This window comes from Euprymna scolopes, chromosome 44, assembly GCF_053919585.1.
Source record: "Euprymna scolopes isolate OS-2025 chromosome 44, ASM5391958v1, whole genome shotgun sequence".
Taxonomy (NCBI): Eukaryota; Metazoa; Mollusca; class Cephalopoda; order Sepiida; family Sepiolidae; genus Euprymna; species Euprymna scolopes.
In genome coordinates this window covers 43772771-43797093 of record NC_136525.1, presented here as the reverse complement: position 1 = coordinate 43797093, position 24323 = coordinate 43772771, and the positions used below count along the sequence as shown (strand labels likewise).

The 24323-nt window shown below is 33.9% G+C and overlaps 1 protein-coding gene across 2 annotated transcripts in view; it reads right to left on the bottom strand.

Annotated features, from left to right (window-relative positions):
* The window catches only part of LOC145268823 (uncharacterized), a 212281-nt gene that overhangs the window by 135844 nt on the left and 52114 nt on the right, over window positions 1–24323 (bottom strand). For both annotated transcript variants that reach the window (XM_080124466.1, XM_080124465.1), the window contains exons 9-12: window positions 17197–17313; window positions 12452–12571; window positions 5532–5636; window positions 292–360 (exon numbers count right to left, since the gene is read on the bottom strand). In XM_080124466.1, coding sequence (XP_079980592.1) covers window positions 292–360; window positions 5532–5636; window positions 12452–12571; window positions 17197–17313 — 411 coding nt within the window. The remainder of the gene's footprint in view (window positions 1–291; window positions 361–5531; window positions 5637–12451; window positions 12572–17196; window positions 17314–24323) is intronic.

Here is a 24323-nt window from a genome sequence, read left to right as displayed (position 1 = left end):
ACGGATACATACAATATAACCTTATTTTGATATTTTCATTTTTTTAATGTCTTGATTAAACTGTACAAGTACCCTTTTTTCCAATTACAAGAGACCATCTTCAACCACTGATTGCCATGACTTATAATACGTTACCTAAAGGGTCTTCATTTGAACTCCTTATCTTAACATTTACAGGCAACATGAATTGGAACAAACACATGTACAGTTTCCATGGGGGAGTGATTGCGTTGAAGATACATCTTATTACAAATAAATTAAAATCAGATTAAAAAAAGTAAAACCACTTACTTTATCAATTTCTTCAACAACATAATTGGCATCACATTCAGCAGCATATTCCCGAGCATTCAGATTAAACTAATGAGAAAAAAAAAAAAAAAAAAAACAAAGAAAAAAAAAAAACAAAGAAAAAAAAATGATTCAGTATTTTAATTATCAAGTTGTTCGAAGCGTATGTATCGGATTTTAAAATAAAAAGTACATATATATCAAATGGACTGGGCTGTTAAATTTTAATATATCCGTTTGAGTGTTTGGCTCTGGTCAGTCAATTGTTACTAGAGTCCGAGGTTTTAATCATGTAATCAATGAAACATAGTAGAACCCCAGGATATGGCATTAAAAATTAATAACAAGATATAGTACAGTATATAATACACATGTATATAATTAAATTACATTATAAATAACTCTGTAAGGTGGAGCTGGAATAAACATTGTTTCCCATATTGTAACCTGAAAAAACTGTATCCTAGGGTTCTACTGTAATTATATATGTAGCCCCTGACGAGTCTTATTAAAGATGGAACATATATTTATGTAAATATTAAAATTATTTTTTGTTAAAGAACAATTATTCAAGTGTATTCTATGCTATGACCTGAAGTTGTCTCCCTTGGAAATAGAACACTCTTTAGAAGCTCAGTATTACCTGTAAAAACGAGAAATAGGATTTGTTTCTCTCTTGTTTCATATGGGGATCGTGATTGGAGAGTTTGGCTCTTGCTAGTCAATGGTGTCTAGGATCTGAGGTTTGAATCTTGCAATCGATGGAATAATTCTATACGTAGCCACATTAATGAGTCTTGTTAAAGATGGAAATTATGAGACGATACCAATATTTTTTCAGATTCCGATACAATTCCCAAGTCTGTACTAAATTTTAAATTCCAATTTTTTAATTTTTTTTATTCAATTTTCACCCCAAACAAGGCACAGTGCCACTTTGAAGTAGGAAGCTACTATCGAGGACATAAGTTGCAGGGGTATTATGAAGAAAGATGAGTAGAAAGATGTCTGTTCAAATTACACTTGAACTTCTGCATATCAGTACAGTTGGGAAAGCAGAATCCCGGAAGGGAGTTCCAAAGTCTAGCAGTTCTGGGGAAAGAAAATATTGGAGTAGAAGGCTTTCTTACACCTAGGGATCTCTACTGTGAAGGGGTGGGATTTAGCTGCTTATCGGGTTTGTCGTGGGTGTTCATGTCGAGGGGGTACAAGTGCTTGTAGTTCGTCAAAGCATTCACCATTAAAGTACTTGTAGAACAGGCAGAGGGATGTAACATTTCGTCGATGGGACAGAGGCTGAAGCCTAGATGACAATTCAGGATCTATCAGGTTGGCGACTCTCTTTTGAACCCTGTCAAGGAGTGAGAGACAAGTAGCAGATGCACCAGCCCAAATGTGACAACAGTATCTATACATGGGCGAATGGTGGCCTTATAGAGGTACAGGATACTTTCAATTCCTTATAAATTTCTAAATATTTAATAATAAAGTTGTTTTTCCAGATTACCGTAAATTACATGTTAAATGTGCAAACATTATCTCAAATGTAGAAATACACTTGTGGGGGTGGGGGGTCTAGAGATTTTAGTCTTACCGGAAGTTTAAACCAATAAATATTTATTTTATTATTACTACCAGCAGTGGAAGATTTTGTTTTCAATAAAATAAAAAGACAATTAAAGGAATCGTTTTTTGCATAGAAAAGTAGGTACAAATTTTTCAGATTCATAAATCGTCCCAACACCCAACACTAATGTGAATATTAAAATGATTTTTATTAAAAGAACAATTAATCAATTATTCAAATTCATGAAGTGAAGTTATCGCCCTTGGAAAACAAACACTCTTTAGAAACTTGCTGCCATTACCTGTAAAAAAAACGATAAATAGGATTTATTTATTTCTTGTTTCATATGGCTGTTATCATTGGAGTGTTTGGCTCTTGCCAGTCAATGGAGACTAGAATCTGAGGATGATGCAATTGATGAAATAATTGTATATGTAGCCACACTGATGCTTCTTGTTAATGATGAAACATATATACAGGCTGTCTTAAAAAAAAAAGAACAAACAAAATGTATACACAGAAATGTACAAAAATCAATAGGAGTAAAAGTGTATACATCCAGAATCTATCTGAACTATATAAAATAACTTGTTTTTTTATTCACTCACTCTCACACACACACACACACACACACACACACACACACACACACACACACACACACACACACACACAGAGAAGAGTGGAACAATAAAGTTGTCATCCTAAAGAAAACAACACTACAGCTTTATTTTAAAACATTTATTGAAAAAATCTCTCAAGACTACAAACCACTAATAATGTTATATCCAAATGACAAGAGCTATGGAACTCTTGTAAAGACAAACTTTACCAAATGAAACCCACTCACAAAGAATTGGCAGAAGTTAAAACACATCCTAACCAACCACATAGATTTCAAACACAAATAAAATACTACCAAGAAAATAATCCGAAGAACACTTTTAACAAAGTTGATCCCAAAAATCTCTCAGAATTTCTAAAAGAAACAAAGTTATACAAGAAAATATAGAAAAAAAATTTTTTTTTTAAATGAAAACAAGCCTAGCAGGTCCTCCTCCACAAGTGAAAAATTTACTTTCACCATGACTAATGTTTGTGCAAAATTTCATAAAAATCCAAGAAGTGATTATTGAGAAAAGTGCAAACAACTGAATGGATGAACGATTTTGGGGAATAATTTTACTCTATAATTGCCCCTATCCATACTGGCAAAAATTTACTTTCACCATGACTAATGTTTGTGCAAAATTTCAAAATCCAAGGGGTGATTATTAAGAAAAGTGCAAATAAATTAACGGATGAACAGGAGTGAATTAGTAGGTCCTTTGTCGGAGAACCAAAAAACATCTAAATATATTACTAGTACCTATCAATTATTTCTACTTAAGTTTCAGTAGCAAAAAAATCTGGGAAATAAACAGTAAATAAACAAAAAAAAGACCGTTTCCTCTGCATTAACTATGAAATAACTGAAAAATAAACTAAATAAATAAATAGATAAAATAATAAACTAACTAAAATAAATAAATATAAAAAATAAACTAAAATAAATAAATAAAAAATAAACTAAAATAAATAAATAAAAAATAAACTAAAATAAATAAATAAAAAATAAACTAAAATAAATAAATAAAAAAATAAAATAAAATAAATAAATAAAAAATAAACTAAATAAATAAATAAATAAAAAGAATAAACTAAATAATTAAAAAAATAAACTAACTAAATAAATAAAAAATAAACTAAATAAATAAATAAAAAAATTAAATAAATAAATAAATAAACTAAATAAATAATTAAAAAAATAAACTAAATAAATAAATATAAAAATTAACTTGATAAATAAATAAAAAATAAACTAAATAAATAAATAAAAAAATAAACAAAATAAATAAACTAAATAAATAAATAAATAAATAAATAAAAACTAAACTAAATAAATAAAAAAAATAAACTAAATGAATAATTAAAAAAATAAACTAAATAAATAAAATAAACTAAATAAATAAAAAAATAAACTAACTAAATAAATGAATAAAAAAATAAACTAACTAAATAAATGAATAAAAAATAAACTAACTAAATAAATGAATAAAAAATAAACTAACTAACTAAATAATAAAAAAATAAACTAACTAACTAAATAAATAAATAAAAAATAAACTAAATAAATAAAAAAATAAACTTAAATAAATAAAAAATAAACTAAAATAATTAAAAAAATAAACTAAATAAATAAAAAAATAAACTAAATAAATAAAAAAATAAACTAAATAAATAAAAAATAAACTAAAATAAATAAAAAAATAAACTAAAATAAATAAAAAATAAACTAAAATAATTAAAAAAATAAACTAAATAAAAAATAAACTAAATAAATAAATAAATAAACTAAATAAATAAATAAAAAATAAACTAAATAAATAAATAAAAAAATAAACTAAAATAAATAAATAAAAAAATAAACTAAAATAAATAAAAAATAAACTAAAATAAATAAAAAAATAAACTAAATAAATAAATAAAAAATAAACTAAATAAATAAATAAATAAATAAACTAAATAAATAAATACATAAAACTAAATAAATAAATATATAAAACTAAATAAATAAATAAAAGTCTCTTATGTCGTCACAGCACAAACGTCCATTTCATGCTCGCATGCACTGTTTTTCCCTCCTGTAGTGTCTTATTTTCTCTCCACTTTTTTCCTTCACTTCCTCCACCGTGACGTCACCTTACACACCGGCTTGGTCATTTGCATACATGTCATGCAGTTGCTGCTAAATACGCAGTGGCTCCGTTACAACCTGAAGCTAATCTCTTATCACTACAAATCTACTATCAGACCGTGTACAAAGTACTCTCGACATATTTGGGCTGGTGAACCTCTGTTCCATTTGAAGGTTTTTTGATAATCTGCAGAAACGTATTTGTAATTTGACCCCCCCCCCTCCATGTCTTCTCCGCACGCTTTCTTACAGACATGATGATCCTCGTCTCAGTTTTTTTTTTCTATAAATACTATTATGGAACACAGTCTTCAGAATTGTCTGATCTATTCTCTGCTTCCTTTGTTCCAGCTCATTTAAATTGTTGATCTAGTGGTCTTCAACAATTCATTGTTTTGGTACCTCATTGTAATACAGCTTCCATATTGCAGTAGCTTTTTTCCCCAAGAACTCTAGGCTTGTAGAAAAGCTATGATCTCATATAATAAACATATAAAGAGCAATAATCATCTTTCGTTTCTGTTAGCTACTTACATCAAGTGGCCTCACGCTTTGTCTCAAGTGATTTCCATAAAAAAAAAAAAATAACAGTAGCAGATTCCTATCCCAGTAGCTTATTTCCAAGAACTCTAGCCTTGTGGAAAACACTTCCTACTGACTGTTTCCTTCCTACCTATAACTTTGATCTTTTCAAGAACAAGGTTAATAAGTATCTCATAATCAGCTTTCGTTCTTGTTAGCTTCCATCAAGTGGCTTCATGCTTTGTCTCTAGCGATTTCCATAAAAACTACCTTTATCAAGCTATGATCTCATATAATAAACATACAATGGGCAATAATCATTGTTTCTGTTAGCTAATTACATCAAGTGGCTTCATGCATAGTCTCAAGTGATTTTCATAAAAACATAGAAAATAATAGTAGTGCAGTTCATACCTTATTTTTTGCAGTCACCAAACTCGTGCTACCTTTTTTCAGGATCAAATTGATAATGTTTTTTGGCACTAAGTAGTCAATACTGTGAAACAAAACGTTTTGCCCCTGAAATAAGTTAAAAAAAAAAAAAAAAAAAAAAAAAAATTCATTCAAACAGAAATTACATCATATAATAAAAATAATACTAAAAATGACAATTATAATACTTATAATAATAATGATAATAAAAATGATAATAATAATAATAAAATGATAATAATAATAATAAAATGATAATAAATAAATACTTGGAAAGTAATATTATGTTACATAGTTCAAGACAAATAGTAAAATCACATTGTAAGAAAAAATCTTTAATTTACTCCTTTAGTCCCAGCAGCAATTGGCAGACAATGTTTTATTTTTGCCCCCCCCCCTCTCCATTTCTTTTAAATGTTCCTTTTTTTTTTTTTTTTTGCTGATTTTTTTCTTTGCTGCATGTTGAAATTACTATGAGTTTCTTTCTTACAATGATATTTGAAAACGTGGCGACATCAAAGGGAAGTCACTTTCATATTACTGTCCAGATTGGCCTTTTTAAAGCTAATTTTAATGAATTCGGCCTTTTTTGAAGAAGTTAGGCTTTCAAAAATTGTACTTGGCCTTTTCCAAAGCATAATGTATGGATTAAGGAAAGAACAAGCAGAGTATTAGATAGATGATGACGATGATGATGATATTGATTGATTGATTGGTTTTACGGCATATCAACCTATGTGGTCATTTAATGCCGGAGTCCTTTTTTTTTTTTTTAACTTTTTTTATTGGGAGGGGGGAATGACTTTTTCAGCCTTTCCTCCCTTTTTTTTATAAAATTGAACTAAGAAATTAAATGTTGTATTTATACATGGATATGTATATTTGGGTGACTTTAAATTTCCTTAAATTTTCTTATATAAATTTACTTTCCTTAGGTATGCTAGAATATTTGCTGAGTTGACCTTTTCAAAAAGGTCTTCCATATTGCTTTCTGTATAATATAATTTTCTAGTTGGGGCAAGGTCATCACACCCAACTAGGATATGTTTTACTGTGAGTGTCTCCTGGCATGGGATGCACTCTGGCGCCGATTCTCCATTTAGTATATAAGAATGAGTAAAGTTGGTGTGCCCTATGCGCAGCCGAGTCAGTATCACATCTTCTCGGCGTGATCTCTTGATGTCCGGACATCGTTCCTTAAGTTCAGGTTTGATGAGTATAATTTGTTGCCCTCTTGCTGACTCCACCGCAGTTGCCATTTTTCCTGTATGTATGCTTTTATCTGGGGTCTAAGATCAGTATGTGGAATCTTAAAATTGTCAGTTGGAAGGTGAGAAGATCTTTTTTCAGCTATATCTGCCCTGTCATTGCCTTTGATCCCCACATGGCTGGGGATCCAGACAAGAATAATGTTTTTAGTAGTTGAAAGGATATTGATTTTTTCTATTAATTTTGTTGTTAGTGGATTTTCTTGTTTTTGATTTTGTATAGATAATAGGACTGATAGGGAATCTGTGAGAATGATGAAGTTTTTGGTGGTTTCCTCTGAAATTATGTTGAGTGCTAGATCGATAGCTATAGTCTCTGCAGTGAATATAGATGCTTCATTTTGAAGATTTCTCTTCATTGTGGTTTTATGGTACGTTGCTGCACATCCAGTGTGATTGTTGTTTTTAGACCCGTCTGTGTAGATAAAGGTGTAGTCTGAATATTGTAATTTTAAATGTTGAAGTTCGTTGTGGTATTCAATAGGGTTTGTGGTAGATTTGGACTTTTTGTTTAGGTTGAGTTTTATTTCAACTTGTTTCATGGTCCATGGGGGTGTTTTAGGCAGTATGAAGTTGTGAATGCTGGAGATTGGAATTTTCGATTCTTCAATGCTTTCCTTCATTCGGAGCCCGAACGTTTTGATAGTTTTTCTTCTCATGTTAAAGAGTTCTTCATATTTAGGATAGAAGGTACATTGGTATGCAGGGTTGTTTGGGCAAGACTTCAGTTTCAGTAAATATTGAAGGGCTAACTTTTCTCGCCTTAGATCTAGTGGGGGTTTGTGTGCTTCCGTGTATAGACTGTTCACGGGGGAAGTTCTGTATGCTCCTAGGGCCAATCTTAGGCCAGTATGGTGAATAGGGTCTAGGCTTTTTATATATGATGTTCGGGTTGATCCATATATGAAACAACCGTAGTCTAGCTTTGAGCGGACTAGTGCTCTGTAAAGTTTAAGGAGTGTTTCCCTGTCTGCACCCCAATCGGTATGTGCTACCACTCTCAAAAGATTTACAGCTTTGTTACATTTTTTTTTCAGATAGTTTATGTGTGGGATGAATGTTAACTTTTTGTCAAATAAAATCCCTAAGAATTTGTACTGGTCAGTAACGGGTATGGGCATTCCTTCCATGGTTAGGACAGGATCATTATGCATGTTCTTTAGTTTGCAGAAATGCATGCATTTCGTTTTTCTTTTGGAGAATCTAAATCCATTCTCTTCCGTCCATCTCATTACTTTGTTTAAGCACAATTGAAGCTTCCTTTCTATTATAGATATATATCTAGATCTACAGCATATTAGGAAGTCATCCACATATAGGGAGCAATCTACCCCAGGGTTAAGGGTTTTTACAATGTTGTTAATTCGGATACTGAACAGGGTCACTGACAGTATACTCCCTTGAGGTACTCCATTCTCTTGTTCTTTCAAGTCCGAGAGAGCTGTGCCAACCTTTATTCTGAACTGTCTATTTTTTAAAAAATTTTCAATAAAAATTGGCATTCTGCCTTTTAGTCCAAGCGCCTTCAGATCCCTTGTAACACCGTACTTCCACACAGTATCGTAGGCTTTTTCCATGTCAAAAAACACTGCTGTTAAATGTTCCTTCCTTACAAAGGCTTCTCTGATGAAGGTTTCAAGTCTGACTATGTGGTCTATTGAACTTCGGTTTTTCCTGAATCCTGTTTGAAATTCTGTAATAAGATTCTGTTTCCAGGAACCAGATTAGTCTTTTGTTTATAATCCTTTCCATGGTCTTACAAATGCAGCTTGTTAGAGCTATTGGCCTGAAATTCAATGGATCTGAGACGTTACTTGATTGGGATTGGAGGTTTGAGTTTTCAGATTTGGGGATTGGTATTATTGTGGCCTCTTTCCAGGTCTCGGGTACGTTTCCACTGGACCATATAATATTGAAAATTTCAAGTAGGTATTTCATTGAGGTTTCTGGAAGTTTTTTGAGGATTTCATATGGAATTTCATCGGGCCCTGTAGCTGTGTCATGGGATTTGGTTAGCGATTCTTTTAATTCAGGCAAGGTAAGAGGTTGGTTGTATTTTTCAGTATTTTGTGATTTAAATAGAATTTTCTTTTTCTCTTCCTTTTCTCTAATCTTTTTGAATTTCTCTGTTTGTCTGTCACATGATGAAATTTTTGATAAATTATCTGCCAGGTTATTGGAAATGTCTTTTTGATCGGTGTATATTTTGTTGCCTTTAGAGATGTGGGATATTGGTGTACTACTACACTTTCCTTCTATTTTCCTCATCATGTTCCAAACTGTTTTTGCCTTGGTATTCACATTAATTTTGGATATATAATTTCTCCAAGTTGTTCTTTTGGATTCCTTTATGATTCGTCTGGCTTTTGCTCTGTTGTTTTTGAAGAAATCCAGATTTTCGCTTGTTGGATACTTTTCGAATTTTCTCAAGGCAGCTCGTCGAGCTCTGATGGCTTTTCTGCATTCTTTTGTGAACCAAGGTTTGTTGTGATTGTTGGTTTTGGTTGTTTTCGGTATGGTATTATTTGTTATGTTTGTCAGTGTTTTAACGAAGTAGTTCAAATGGTCATCTTCATCATTCTTTTTGATAATTAATTGGTTTTTGCATTGTTCCTGGAAGTCTTCCCAATCCGCTTTATGTAAGTTCCATTTGGGTGTTTTTTGTTCAGTGCTAGTACTTAGACTTTCCAGGATGATTGGGAAATGATCACTCCCACAGGTGTCATTGTGTACTTTCCAGTCATAGTCCATATATATGGAAGGATCACATAAGGTAAGGTCAATGGCGGTGAAAGTACCTGTTGCTGGGTACATATAGGTGTAGTTTTGATTATTAAGGAGGCATAGATTATTTTTATTTATTATGTTTTCTATTTCTTTTCCTTTTTTATTTGTTTCTTAATTCCCCATATTACATTGTGACTGTTGAGATCTCATAGTAGAAAAAAGGGTTTAGGGAGTTGTTTTATTAATTGAGTTATCTCAGTTTCGTTGATTGTATCTTTTGGAGGGATGTATATTGAGCAAAGTGTTATAGTTCTATGTAGAGTCACTGAAACTGCAATTGCTTGCAAGTTTGTGTTTATATTTATTTGTCTTTGAGGGACTTCATTCTTCACAAGTATTGATGTGCCTCCAGAAGCTCTGTCCGTATCTTTATTTATGTAGTTGTAAGATGTGTAGTGTTTTATGTTGATGGTATTATTTTCTTTCAGAAAGGTCTCCTGTAGACAGACAAGTGCTGGGCTCATATTTGTTATTAATAATGTGAGTTCATTTTGGTTTGCTTTTATCCCTCTGATATTCCATTGTAATATTTTGTTCATCATTTGGAATTGTGTTCAACTTCCATCGTCTCCAATCCCTCAAATCTATTTTCTGTCGGAGTCCCTGTTCGAGATATAGATCGGGATCTTTCTTTTCCTGTTTTTGTTTGTTTTGTTTTTTTTGTCTGGGGGGATTTTTGATTCTTTTCTGGCTTGTGATGTGTTTGATGGTTGTTCGGTTGTTTTTGTAGAAATGGTTTGTGGTTTTGTTTCTTTTTGTGGTTCAGTAGTGTCTTTACTTAATATTATCCTTGGATTGGTTGCAGACATTGTACTATTCATTTTCCTCATTTCTTCTAATAGTTCTTTCATTTCCTTTATTAGTTTGCTTAGGACATCAATTTTCTTGTCAGTTGTATCCGTTACATGTATATGACCATTTTGATTGTTGATTGGATTAGTTTTTTTTGTTGCATCTGCATATGTTTTAGTTTCAATGATTTTCCTGGCCTCTGGGTAGGATATATTCTTTATATGTTTTAGTTTGGTCACTTCTTTTTCTCTTTTCCATATTTCGCAATATCTAGAGCCAGCGCCATGGTTTCCCAGGCAGTTGGCACACTTGAAATCTTTTCTGCAGTCAATGTGTGGGCCACTTTCTCCACATCTTCCACACACTGGTAATCGTGTGCACCGATCTTGATGGTGTCCAAACTTCTGGCACTTGAAGCATTGGAGGGGGTTTGGAATATAAATTTCTACATTTATTTTCATATATCCGACTTTCACTTCTTTGGGTATGGTGAGGGAATCGAAAGTTAGTATATATGTATTTGTATCGATTTTCTCACTGTTTTTTTTAATTTGAACTCTGCGAACATCTAACACATTCTGTTTCTGTAAGTTTGTCCTGATTTCCTCCAAGGGACAAAGTGCAAGTTCGTGGCTTTTCACTACTCCTTTGCAGGTATTTAGGGTTGGATGTCTGTAGCATTTGACTTTGATGTTTTCAAATAATTTTAGTTTCAATATTTCTTTAGTTTGTTCTTCGTTATGGGTTTCTATTAGTAGGCTGCCGTTAAATTGTTTTTTAATAGACTTTGGTTTTAGAGTTTTAAGATTTTTTTTAATTTTAAAAGGTGATAGTTTGCTCAAAGGAGTTTCCTCCATTGATTCTATTACTACGAATGTTGAGTTCCTTGGTTTTATCGTCTCTTCGTCAGAGCTACTGATGTCAGAGACATCAGAGTGGGTTCTCTTTGGGTGGTTGAGTGGTTTTTGGGAGGAATAAGCCATATATTTTGTTTTCTTTTTTCGTCATCTTTGTTCCCCACCCACCTCGGAGTCCTATTTGGGAAGAGCCTGGGGAGAAACCCATTCGCCCAGCCTCTACAGGGATACAATGATGATATAACCGACTTTGGTGGTATCATAATGATTATCTGTTCTCTCTTGATATTGCTATGGGATCTGTAGCAATCCTGAGGGGTTTACAGCCTCGTCATCGATATTCACACCTAATCGATTGACCCTCAGCCACCGCTTTCCATCATATATTAGGGAGTAGGGTTATTTGTGGGAGAGGGGGGATGTGTTGTATTAGTAGTGAGTTTTTGGAATGGGCAATATATGGTGGGGCTTGGCGTGACTGGCCGATTGGTCGGATCGGGCCTCTCCGACCGCCCGTCTAATCGAAGTAAGGGCCAAAGTAATGTGTTGCGGTGCCTAAACTTCTATGTATCCTGGTTTAGGTTCGCTCAATCACCAGGATCACGTCCTAAGACTTTACGGGTAGCAACCCACGGCTAACTGGTTGCCCCATTGAGGGATTTTTACCCTCTGCAGGGGGGCAGTCGGTTTGTTCTCATGCCCTACCGACAGGGCAAAAAAATAAATAAATAAATAGATAATTTAATAGAATATATTTGTTTTCTTTTTCTTTCTTTTTTTGTTGTTTCTTTTCCTTTTTAAAATCTGTTTCTATTTAACCCATAGTTGGGACCCTAACAGGTACTACCACTCCGGGTCAGGGTGGACCTGGGAGCAATGGCAAATAAGAGGTGGCTCCACACTCCCCAAGCCCGTAAGCCGGACCTCACCATCGGATGTAGTTTAAGGTCATATCCAGGACCGGGAGTAAGGTAGGAAAAAATAAAATAAAAAGGGGGGGGGGGGAATAGGCTGTTGTTTTTGTTTTTGGTTTTGCAGAACATAATTAAGTTTTACAAAAAAGATCAGAAAACAAAAAACGTCAATGTAGGTGCATTTCGTCTCAGGAAGCCACAGGGCAGCCTGATCTGGTAGCACCAGAGATGATGATATTAATGCCTATTGATGATGACTAATTTATTGATTGATGCTGACTGACCTTGTAAAATAATTTATTCAACTCTTCTGGTCGATCAGGGATGATTTTATCAATCAACTCTGGAGAGACAGGTGAAGAATTGCAGTTCATCAAGACAGCAAACAGCAACGGAAGATCGAACTGAAAAACAACAAAGAACCAAAGAAAATTATTCAAGCAACAATTTGTAATTCTTTAAATTCTAAGCAATTAAAATGATAATCTAGCGTCAAACCAAACATACATTTGGTCCAGTTTGTCCCAACGCCCTAAGATGATGGGCAAAGATCCGAAGCTCACAGTATTGATTCTGGGGTGCCTCAGAGATACATCCTGGGCCCAACTCTCTCCCTGATCTTCATCAATGATCGCCCAAATCACATTCTTTGTTCATTCTTCAACATCTATGCAGATGATACAACTATGGCAACATTTCCTTTGGTCAACAAAGATCAGGATCTTTCTGATTCTCTTTCGTCCGATCTGGAATGCGTGGTGCAATGGGGTAAAAAACGGCTAGTTACGTTTAATGCATTCAAAACCAAACTTCTATCTTTTCACCACCAATGCTCAGATGCCTGCTTTGTCCCAGTCGTAATGAATGGCTCTCACCTCAATGAAGCACTTGGCTTCAACAAACTTCTGGGACTGACCTTTACCCCACCCTGAAATGGAAGATCTACATCAGATCTGTTGCCAAAATCACTGGAAAGATGATGGGATCGTTCCACTGCTCGAGAAAGTGTCTCACTCTGGACGTAATCCTCGGGTTTGTATTACTGTACACATAGATTCGAAAAAGTTGTCAAAAAACAAATATATAATAAATAAATGTTATCAAAGGCAAGATAAGTTACTTTTCTACCTAACTGGATATATTTTTTGTGTTTTTATTCAATGTAACATTTATTCAGCTCGAAAAACATACAGTGTTTACCGATGTATTGGAAAATTCAACATGGCATCTCACATCCTCTTTAACACTGTAAGTTTGTTAGAAATAAAAAACTATACAAAATACTATTAAAAACTCGCCGAATATATGTCAACCTATGTCACGGTAACATATATTGAGCGAGTTTTTAACAGTATTTTAACCGGTTTTTTATTTATAACACCTTTTCCCAAACTTACCGTGTTAAAGAGAGAATCAGACGCCATCTTGAATGTTCCAATACATCGGTAAACACTGTATGGTTTTCGAGCTGAATAAACATGTTACATTGAATAAAAACACGAAAAATATATCCAGTTTGGTAGAAAAGTAACGTATCTTGCCTTTGATAACATTTATTTGTTATATATTTGTTTTTTGACAACTTTTTCGAATCTATGTGTACAGTAATACAAACCCCAATCCTCTATCTGGACGAGAGTCAAAACATGGAGTATTGTTGATACATCTGGGGTGGAGCCCCACAAGCATCCTTTCCTGCCTTGACAGGGTACAGAACCATCTTTGAAATTTGGTGGGCAATGACCTTTTCACCTCCCTACCTCCTCTTTCTCACCGAAGAGATGTTGCAAATCTGTCTCTGCTCTATCCTTACGTTCATGATAGGTACTCGACTGAGCTCCAATCCAAAACGTTCACAACAAATACTCATCTAGCTGAAACAATCACCACCAACTTTCCTCACTCCCTATCTGTGCCCAAAACTAAACAAAAATTCCATGAGCAGAGCTTCTTCACTAGAGCTGTTCATCTGTGAAACTCAAAACCGTTTGTCTGCTTCTCAGCTGACTATAACATGGTCATCTTCAAGTCTAATGTGAATAAATTCTTATTGAGTCGTCCCATTCAGATAATCTAGCACTATGCAAGTTCCACTGTGACACATAACGTTTATCCTAGAGTGGCTGCCAGGCCTTGATAAGCGATGATCTTGCAAGTAAAAACATTGGCAGTCACCTAACCTTAATTATCTCTTTGAGTCCCTATTTCACTTGCCTTCTCATGATTCAAGCACAAAGTTCATCTTTAATGTGGAGAGAATTCAGCTCTCCAAGAAAGGGTACTTTAAATTGGGACAAAAATAAAAATTGCCCCGATCTAGAAGAATTATAAAACAATTTTTTTTTTTTTTTTTTTTTTACAATAGCCAACAAAACAAAAGAGATGGAAAAAAATTTCAACAAATGTTACCAAAGACAAGTTACTCTTCTACCTATATGAATAAGAAAAAGAATTATCCATATTTATTATTATAGAGCCATTATCTATTGATTATTATCCAATATATAGCAAAGATTTCAAAAGTTAAAAAAAAAATTCCTTAGATTGCATCTGCTAGAATCGAAACCAGAACGTTTAGCATTCTAGCCTTAATCATTATTCATCTCTCCAGTGTCATTACCATCTGAGCTACTGACAGATGGATATGAAAGGTTAAATATCAAATGACTGAGCAATGAATGTTTAATTTTGCGCATGCACAAAAGTAACAGCAGGAGTAATGCTTTATTCGACTTACTCTGACAAGGTCAACTGTTGTGTTTTCTACTTTGACCCCTTAGCAGCTATTTTTACCAGCTAAAATCAAATTGAAAGTGTTCTATAGGTCCAAATAGCTTATATATTAAATTTCAACTCTGCATATAGATCAAATATTCAAAGAGAAGTTTGGTACAGATTTTTTGTGCACGGACAAGGTCATTTTTATAGATGTATATAAAGATATATATAAATATTTCGGTGTGCTAAAATGTTTTCATCTTAAATTCTATGCAATTATGCAGAATGTAGAAACTATGCATAAATAGAATTTAGCGTAATAGTTAAAGGCTTAAATCATCTAATAAGAAAGCATCAAAAATGAATAATTAATCAACAATTGTTTTACAAAGGAATATACAAATTAGTTAACCTTCATGTAGTGGCTCGCATATTTATGACTGAGTATATTAAAAAGTTCATTTTAATAATTTTTAAATGGAAAATTAGACTTTTAATAGCAATGTCAGAGCAAGAAAAAGCATAACATATATATAGTCTTGGAAGTTTTTTGACCTTTAAAACTACATTAAAAAAAAAAAAAAAAAAAAAACTTATTTAATTTTTATATTTTTTATCATTCGTTGGAAAACTATTTAGTCAGCAAGTCATTTAATCACCTGCAATCGCTGCATCAACTTGCTCTCTCGAATTCCCAATGTTATTTCAAGGATCATCAGTTGTCTACCATGAAACACTTTTGGGGATTTAAAAACAAAACAGTATATTAAATCATGGCTCTCCAACAGTGTTAATCAAATACCACCTCCCTTAATCACAAGAACAAAGAAATGTTCTGAATATTGGATTTAGTTTCTTGTTCCAGATTAATTTGTCTAACCTATTCATGCTATCAAATATATGTCTGCCTTACCTGTGACACTCAAAATTCAAAATGGATATATTTTTTTTTAATTTACCAATCTGTTGTATTTATACAATTCGGATGAATCCATTATATAGTGTGTGTGTAGTCATCCATATACAGTACTGTTTCATTGTATCACATTTCATCAGTGCAGCTAGACTAGCACCTTTCCCTAGCCACGGATTGAACATAGAAGCATTGCATTGATAGTCGACAGTTCTAACTATTAACCCACGGGAGCGGTGCCCGCAAATGACCTCAACAAATGCCCATTTCAAACAAACATTCGTCCACCACTTTTATAGTGCTCAAGCCACTTGTCTTTTTATTTACAAAAAGCGAGCCTTGCATTTACAACCAATTAAGTAGCGCATGATATTATGAAAGTGCTCTACCCAAAAAGAGGGGGGGGGGACTTAAAATATATGTAGTCATCCCCATACAGTAGTTTCGGCAAATCAATACGGCTAAACTAGCACCTTTCCCTAGCCAAAGATTGAACCTAGAACCATTGCGTTGATAGTTGGTAGTTCTACCCATCGACCAATATAGGGTGTCCCAAAAGAAGCTGATGGTTTAAAAAAAAAAAAAAAAAAAAAAAAAAAATTCATAACTTTCTTAATTTTTTATACTTTTATTTTATTTTTTCAGATCATCTAGAGTAACCCTTCCAAGGTCATCATGAGTTATTACACTACCGAGAAGCGGATATTTATTGTAGAGTCGTATTTTCGGTTGAATGAGTCAATATCAGAAACTCAAAGAGAATTTCGACGAAACTTCAACACAAGAAATTCCCCTACACCAATGCAATAAGACCGCAATAAATGCCCTTAAAAACAATATCGGGGAGGAAATTAGGGCCATAACCCCTGAAACATTAAGTGATGTGCTGAACAATGCCCTGCAGAGAGCAGAAGAGAGTGAAAATGAAAATGGTGGACATTTGAGTAACATCATTTTTCATAACTAAAATTAGACCTTGTGAAAAACATACCCTAGATTAAGTTGTGTAAATAAAATTAGAATAAGTAGACTATAATATCTTACTATATCTTAAAAAATCACGGAGAGGCTCATCTACTTACATATGAAAACTGGTAAGCATAACTTGAATATTGAGGAAGTTAATCAAATTTAAAATCTGTCACCTTCTTAAGGGACACCCTGTATATATATATATATATAGTGTCATAATGGAATAATTCCAGGAGGAAATCCGGGTATGAGAGCTCAATGTGGTAAACAGAGCAATAACATAAACATAACAATTACGTAATTTCCGTGTTATATTTTTATATTTTATAAATATATATATATATATATATATATATATACACACACAAACACACACACAAGGTAAATAATTTTTGTAATCTTCAAAATATAGGAATAAGAACTTACTCCCTCTGCATCACTGAGACTCGTATCCAATCTCGCTCCGTTTGCCAAAAGGATTTCTATCAAACTTTTGTTGTCGTTGCACAGTGCATAGTACAGCGGTGTGGCACCTCGGTCACCCTGAAAGAAGAAAAACACAAATGACAATAGAGACCATACAATATTATTAGTTGCTGCTCGTTCTATATTTCATAGTAATGAGAACTTTGAAAACAGCAACCAAAATTGTATTAATTATTCAAAATTCCCTTAGGAAAATTCTTAAAATAAACTGACCAAATCACATATTTTAAACTTGCAAATTATAAAAGTTTTTTTTTAGAGGCAGTGAACTTTAAAATAAATCACCAAAAACTATTTTTATCATAAAAATATGCAGTTTATTCGATAAATTTTTGACATTTATAATTTAATTACAATTTCATCACATGACTTGCGCATATATGGTATAATCTAGAAGTCCCATTTTTATACATTACACATTAAATTAAGCTGTATTTAGGCAATAATGCATCAAATGGTGTTTTCCAAGTGGTCTGTTGTATCTGGTTTATCAGTGTAGACATGGGAATTTACGTATACCCAAAGAAAATAATCTAATGGGGTTAAATTGCAAAACCGAGGTGGCAGTTGACCATTTTGTGAAATTATTCGTTCAAATATTTCTCTCAGTAAATTGATTGTATCATTTGCAATTCGCAAACGTTGCTCGGGTGTCCTCCTGTTCATGATGAATTGCCAAAACAAACTAAACCCAAAATAACCGATAGTTGCCAAATCTACAATTGAAGTAGAGTTGTTCACTGCCTCTTAAAAGAAAAAAAAAAAAAAAAAAAAAAAAAGACTATATAATGTGTGCAAAAAAAAATATATATATATGTTTTTTATTTACAGAAAGTTCATATAAGACAAGCCATTACTACCGTTGGTTTCAAACTTGATAATAGGGGACTGTTTAAGATGCTCATATCAGGCTCTCTTCAGCTGATACTCATCCTCTAAAAAGATAAGTATCGGCTGAAGAGATCTTGATATGGGTATCTAAAACGATCCCTTATCAGCAAGTTTGAAACCGACGATACCAATGACTTATCTCATAAACGTTCTGTAAATAAAAATAGAATAATATGGTCTGATTTTTGAAATTTTTTCCTTATAATAGAGCACTCTGCTGGAATCTTTTCCCCCCCAAAAAATATGTGTGTGTGCGTGTGTATGTATATATATATATATATATATATATATATATGACATATGTAATATACTGAGTTCGTGTTATTCAGTAAATTTTCATAGACCAATAGGTTTTAAGCCAAAAAAGGTTGACTTAAGGATTAAGCTACAAAATTATCACATTTCATAATTGAGCATTGTGTGCGCAAAATCAGGACTTCAAGACAAGGTGTTGATGGCATTAATATTTAAATGGGCTTTTCCGTAACCACAACCAAGGTAAATGTTTCTTGCATGTTTTTCCCGTTAGGGATCCCCCCCTCTTTTTTCTTTCTATTAAAAAAAAATGCTACAAAAGTGTGTTTATTCATAAAGTCTAAAGAAATGCTGGTTTTTGAAAATTTTCAAATGATATAATGCTTGAAATTGTCGAACTGGACATTGAAACAATTGTAACATAAAATGAAATACACTTTTCGTTGCCATCAACACCCTGTCTTGAAGTCCTGATTTTGCACACACAGTATATATATATATATATATATATATGAAAGGCAGTTTACTTTAAGTATCGCAGGTAAACAAAGTGTTTAAGAAGGCTGTTAGCAATGTAGGATACCGAGGTGGTGAAGTAACGCAGTGCATGAACAAAACAGACAACTGAAGACCACATTTAAATGATAAATTTTTGTGTATATATTTACTTTTAAAAAATTTTTTCACATATAAAAATCGGTAAATATGGACTTATTGCTAAATATGACCAGGATGTTAAAATGCCTTTGATAATTTTGAGAGAGACTTCTTTTTTTCAAAAAGAAAACAAATACAAAGATATGGTGTAAAAAAAATGGAACAACAAATAAAAATCCATCCAGACAAATAACAAAGGGGCAGTGAATAACATTTTTTTTTTTATATATAAATTTATTATGATTTTAATAGGTATATATATATATATATATATATATTTTTTACATGGAGTTCACCACTTATCAAGGCCCAAGGGCCACTCGGGGATATATATGGTGCTTCTACACTATTGGGATTAAATTTCGGAAATCGTAAAACTGAATTTCACATGAAAACAATGGTATCTACGTATTCATCGTATTTTTAAGATGATTATATCCAAAAATTATGAAAATCGATAAGGTAGAAAATTATTTATTAAAGAAAATAAAAAATAGAATTTGATGAAAACGATTGTATGACACAGGAGAGTTCAACAGGGAGGTAATTTTCCGTTTTCATTTTAACAAAATGGCCGAAATTTTTCACCTGTTAATATGATTAAAAGGTGCTTTGTTTAATAATTCAGGTAATTTCAACTACATAATTTAGTAACTTGACAAAAAAAATCAGTTAAAAACCATTGTTTTTTTTCTTATCTTATCGGCTACAAAATCTCGTCCCAATTCTGTAGAAGCGCCATATGTGTGTGTGTGTGTGTGTGTGTTGTTTTGAAATTTAAACAAGTTCGTAACATATACATGAAAGAACCAAAGATAGGCAATCAAAGGGACATAAGCAACATATACTTGACATAGGTGATCTCCCCTTGACCGCCAGGAATAGACTACTGTATCCAAATGTGAAAATTATAGATTATCTATATATATAAAAGCGAAAATGTATGTGTGTATGTATGTACGCTTTTCCTCGATGTCCACGAAAGGCTTCTTTCAGAGAACCGCTTGCTCGCTTCACAACTTCTTAAAACTTTTTATATAATCTGTAAATTGTAATATCTCAGAGTTATTCACGGAGCTCGTCTGTCTATTTAATTTTATTGACTTTCAAACATTAATTATTCCACATTTCCTGCATCGGCACGCGTTACATTCGGTTTTCGGTATAAAAAAAGCGAAACTCGACTCTAACCACCGGCCGAAAGCCAGTTATCTCAAGAGAGCTAAGTAACGTTTGGTCAATGTCGACTTCGTCATATCAGACTGTAGCTTTCATTTCGCTCCTCCTAATAAACAGGGAGCGGGTTTTTAAAAACAAACAAACCGATTTATTGACCTCATTCAAAACTGTCCTGCACAAAATCGTAACTGCTGAATACCTATCGCGTTCATGTCAATCAAAAACGCGCACCTGTTTTTTTTCACACTTTACTATTTTTCAACTGCGCGTCGTGAAGGCTTTGTTTTTTTTTCATGGGCACCTGTTTTTTTTCACATTTCCGGGTTTTTTTTCACATATCCCGAAAAACACCCAGACAACGCCGGGTACCCCTCGCTAGTCTATAAATATAAAAGCGAAAATGTATGTATGCATGTATGTACGCTTTTCCTCGATGTCCACAAAAGGCTTCTTTCAGAGAAGCGCTCGCTCGCTTCACAACTTCTTAAAACTTTTTATATCATCTATAAATTATAATATCTCACACTTAATCACGAAGCTCGCCTGTCTATTTAATTTTATTGACTTTCAAACGTTAATTATTCGACATTTCCTGCATCGGCACGCATTACATTCGGTTTTCGGTATAAACAAAAAGCAAAACTCGACTCTAATCACAGGCCCAGAGCCAGTGGTCTCTAAAGAGCTAAGTAACGTTTGGTCAATGTCGACTTCGTCATATCAGACTGTAGCTTTCATTTCGAGACGAGGGAGCGGGTTTTTAAAAACAAATAAACCGATTTATTGACCTCATTAAAAACAGTCCCACACAAAATGCTAACTGCTGAATAGCTATCGCCATCACGTCAATCAAAAACACGCACCTGTTTTTTTTTTCACACTTTACTATTTTCCAACTGCGCGTCGTCATGGCTTCGTTTTTTTTTCATGGGCACCTGTTTTTTTTCACATTTCGGGTTTTTTTCACACACATCTACAAACACTCGGGCAACGCCGGGTACTCCTCGCTGGTCTATATATATAAAAGCGAAAATGTATGTATGTGTGTATGTTTGTGTGTCTGCTAAAAACTTTTGACAGACACAGCGAAAATTCACAAACTCGATATCATATCGAAGCTCCATCCTTTGCTCGAAAAATATAAAAAAATTGGCCAAAAACGTTCATTTTTTCACCCCGAAATCAACAATTTTCGACAGGGAGGGGGGGGGGGCCAACAAAAACGGTCTTCTCATGACGACGGCCGGTTCTATGCATGCGCCAGATGACGTCATGATCTGATTTACTTTAAATAGTTGAAAAACTGAACAAATTTCATGTACGCCGCGTTAGGTCAGTTGATTAGCGCGTTGGTTCATTATCTAAAAGTTTTGGGTTCGAATCGTGTTGTGAGATGTCTTTTTTTTTTTTTTTTGATTTTTTAAATTTAAATATTGAACCAGTGTTATTTAAGCCATTTTTCACGTAACGTTCGTTTTTCTGTTTTTTTTTTTTACTTCGCTTATCCACCCCCCGACCACACACCCAAAAACACCCGGGTACCCACCAATTTTTAAAATTTTAATATCAAAACAGGCTTATTTAAGCCATTTTTCAGTTTTCATCGTTCTTTTGCCTTACGTTAGTTTTTTTTGTGTTTTTTTTTCGATGTTTTGATGGGTCTTTGTTCTGTAAGTGCATGTTCATTGGCTGATAGGAAGGGCGCGGTGGATACTAGAAAGCTGATTGGCTAACTAAAATCTCAATAGAAGGTGCGTCTATAAAAACAACAGACAACCACAAAATTTGCGCATAAGCCTGAAGAATCCTAGAGTGGATGAAACGCGAAATATTCAGTGTAGCTTAATCGCCATATATATTTTATAAATTACTATATATATATATACACACTAGCGGTGGTACCCGGCGTTGCCCGGGTGTTTGTAGGTGTGTGTATGGGGGGGGGGGATAAGTAATAACCCTGAAACGATGTTTAAAAAATCGGACCCCCCCCCCCAAAAAAAAACGCTGTGTGTATGGGGGGGGGAGTAAACTAAAGAATAAGCGAAGTAAAAAAAAGAAAGAAACGTTGCCCGCGTGTTTAAACATGTAAAAGAAAAAAAGATAGTTTTGGTCGTGAGGCTGGATTGAACCCGGGAGCCTTGACGCGGAGGTGAAACAAACTCCAACCACTTAACCGTCTAGGCCAAGAGTAAGAGGAATTGATTATAGTGTTAAAATAAGGCTTATAAAGCGAGTGAAAGAGGTTTGATTTACAGATAGCCACTAAATGAGGTCATCGCGGGAGCGTTACAAGATGACGTAGCAGTATTTTATTTAATGCGTGACGGCTTTTTGGGGTTTGTTTACTTTGTTTCAATGCGGTGCAGTTTTCGCTTCCCAAAGATGATGGTGAAGGGGGGGAACCGGCTCCCCAAATAAAAGGGGATATAAGGAGTTTAGCCCCACTTTGATCAAAGCTGATTGCTTCTGCACGTGGAACAGTGGCGCTTAGCTTTGGATTAGTTTCACTTTTTATACGAAAAAGCTGAACGAACAAAAGACGGGCTGAAATAGCAATAATTTTGTAAAAGTCGACGTAAATAAATCTATAAGCTACATGCATTCCCAAATCCTACATATTATTATCTAGGACCTATATACACAGTTGTAAGCGATAGTAACGAACCCGGGACCGTGTGCGAGAAAAGCCTTTGCCAGACATACACGAAATGGTCACACACATTTTGCCTTTTATATATATATATATATATATATATATACACATATATGAGTGCCTTCAATAAGTTTCCAGATTTTTTGTAAAAGCATTTAAAATTGTCAGACCCTTGAAAATTCAGTATCTTATTGCTATACATTTTAGGAGATGACTAACAAATCTTTATGATTCAGATTCAAAGGAACAGCTAGATCAGGAATTGGAATACACCCTACTAAAGTCTGATTGTCACAGCTGAGGAATTTCAAAAATGCAATGTGGACGTGAAAATGCTTGAGAAGAATGATATGAAATGAAATTCTGTTTTAAACTTGGAAAACCTGACACACTTCAGACTGCTTTTGGACCATCTTGCATGAATCGAGCATCAGTTTTTGAATGGCATGAGAGATTCAAGGAAACAGGGAGTCTGAGGGATGAGGAGAGGTGTGGGAGGAGTAAGGAAGTCAGAAAACCAGAGTTGATTGGCCAAATAAAGAATTTCATAGATAAGGACCATTGTGTGTCTATAGAAACGATAAGTGCACAATTTGATATCAGTGTGGGAACTGTACACAATTATTCGCGAGAAACTGACGATGCGGAAAATTTGCACAAAGTTTGTGCCAAGGGTGCTCAGAGTAAATCAGGAAAAAAGAAATTGTCATGACAAGGAGATGGTCAAGTTGATCAATTCAGATCCCGCTGTTCTTGATGCTCTGGTGACCTGCGATGAAAGCTGAATCTGCTATTATGACCCAAAGAGTTCCCAGTGGAAGCATGCTGGTTCTCCCAGACCCAAGAAGGCCAGACAGAGCAAATCTACCCACAAACTTATGATGATCCCCCCTTTTTTTTTTTTTTTGACAGCACAGGTATGATCTACATGCACTGGGTTCCCACTGGACAGACAATCAACAAGGAATACTATGTTGAGGTTTTAAGGGAGTTTTGGAAGAGATTCGGTAGGAAGAGGCCAGCGCTCTTCAAACTGAGTCAGTGGCATTTCCACTAAGACAATGCACCAGTCCACAGCTCCATCCTTGTCACAAACTATTTGACCATTTGAGCAAGATGGGTATCAAGACAGTTCCTCACTCTTCCTATAGTCCCTGTGACTTTTGGTTATTCCCTAAGCTCAAGGAAAACCTTAGAGGCTGTCGTTATGAGACAATTGAGGAGATGAAAGAGGCTGTGATGAGGGTCATTGACATGCTCACACAAGAGGACTTTCATGGGACCTTCCAGAAGTTGTTGGAATGGTACAACAAGTGCATTGCAATCGGAGGAAAATGCTTTGAATAATAAAAATGGCCATACGAAAAAAGTCTGGAAACTTATTGAAAGCAACTCATATTTTTTAAAAATTTTTATAAAAAAAAAAAAA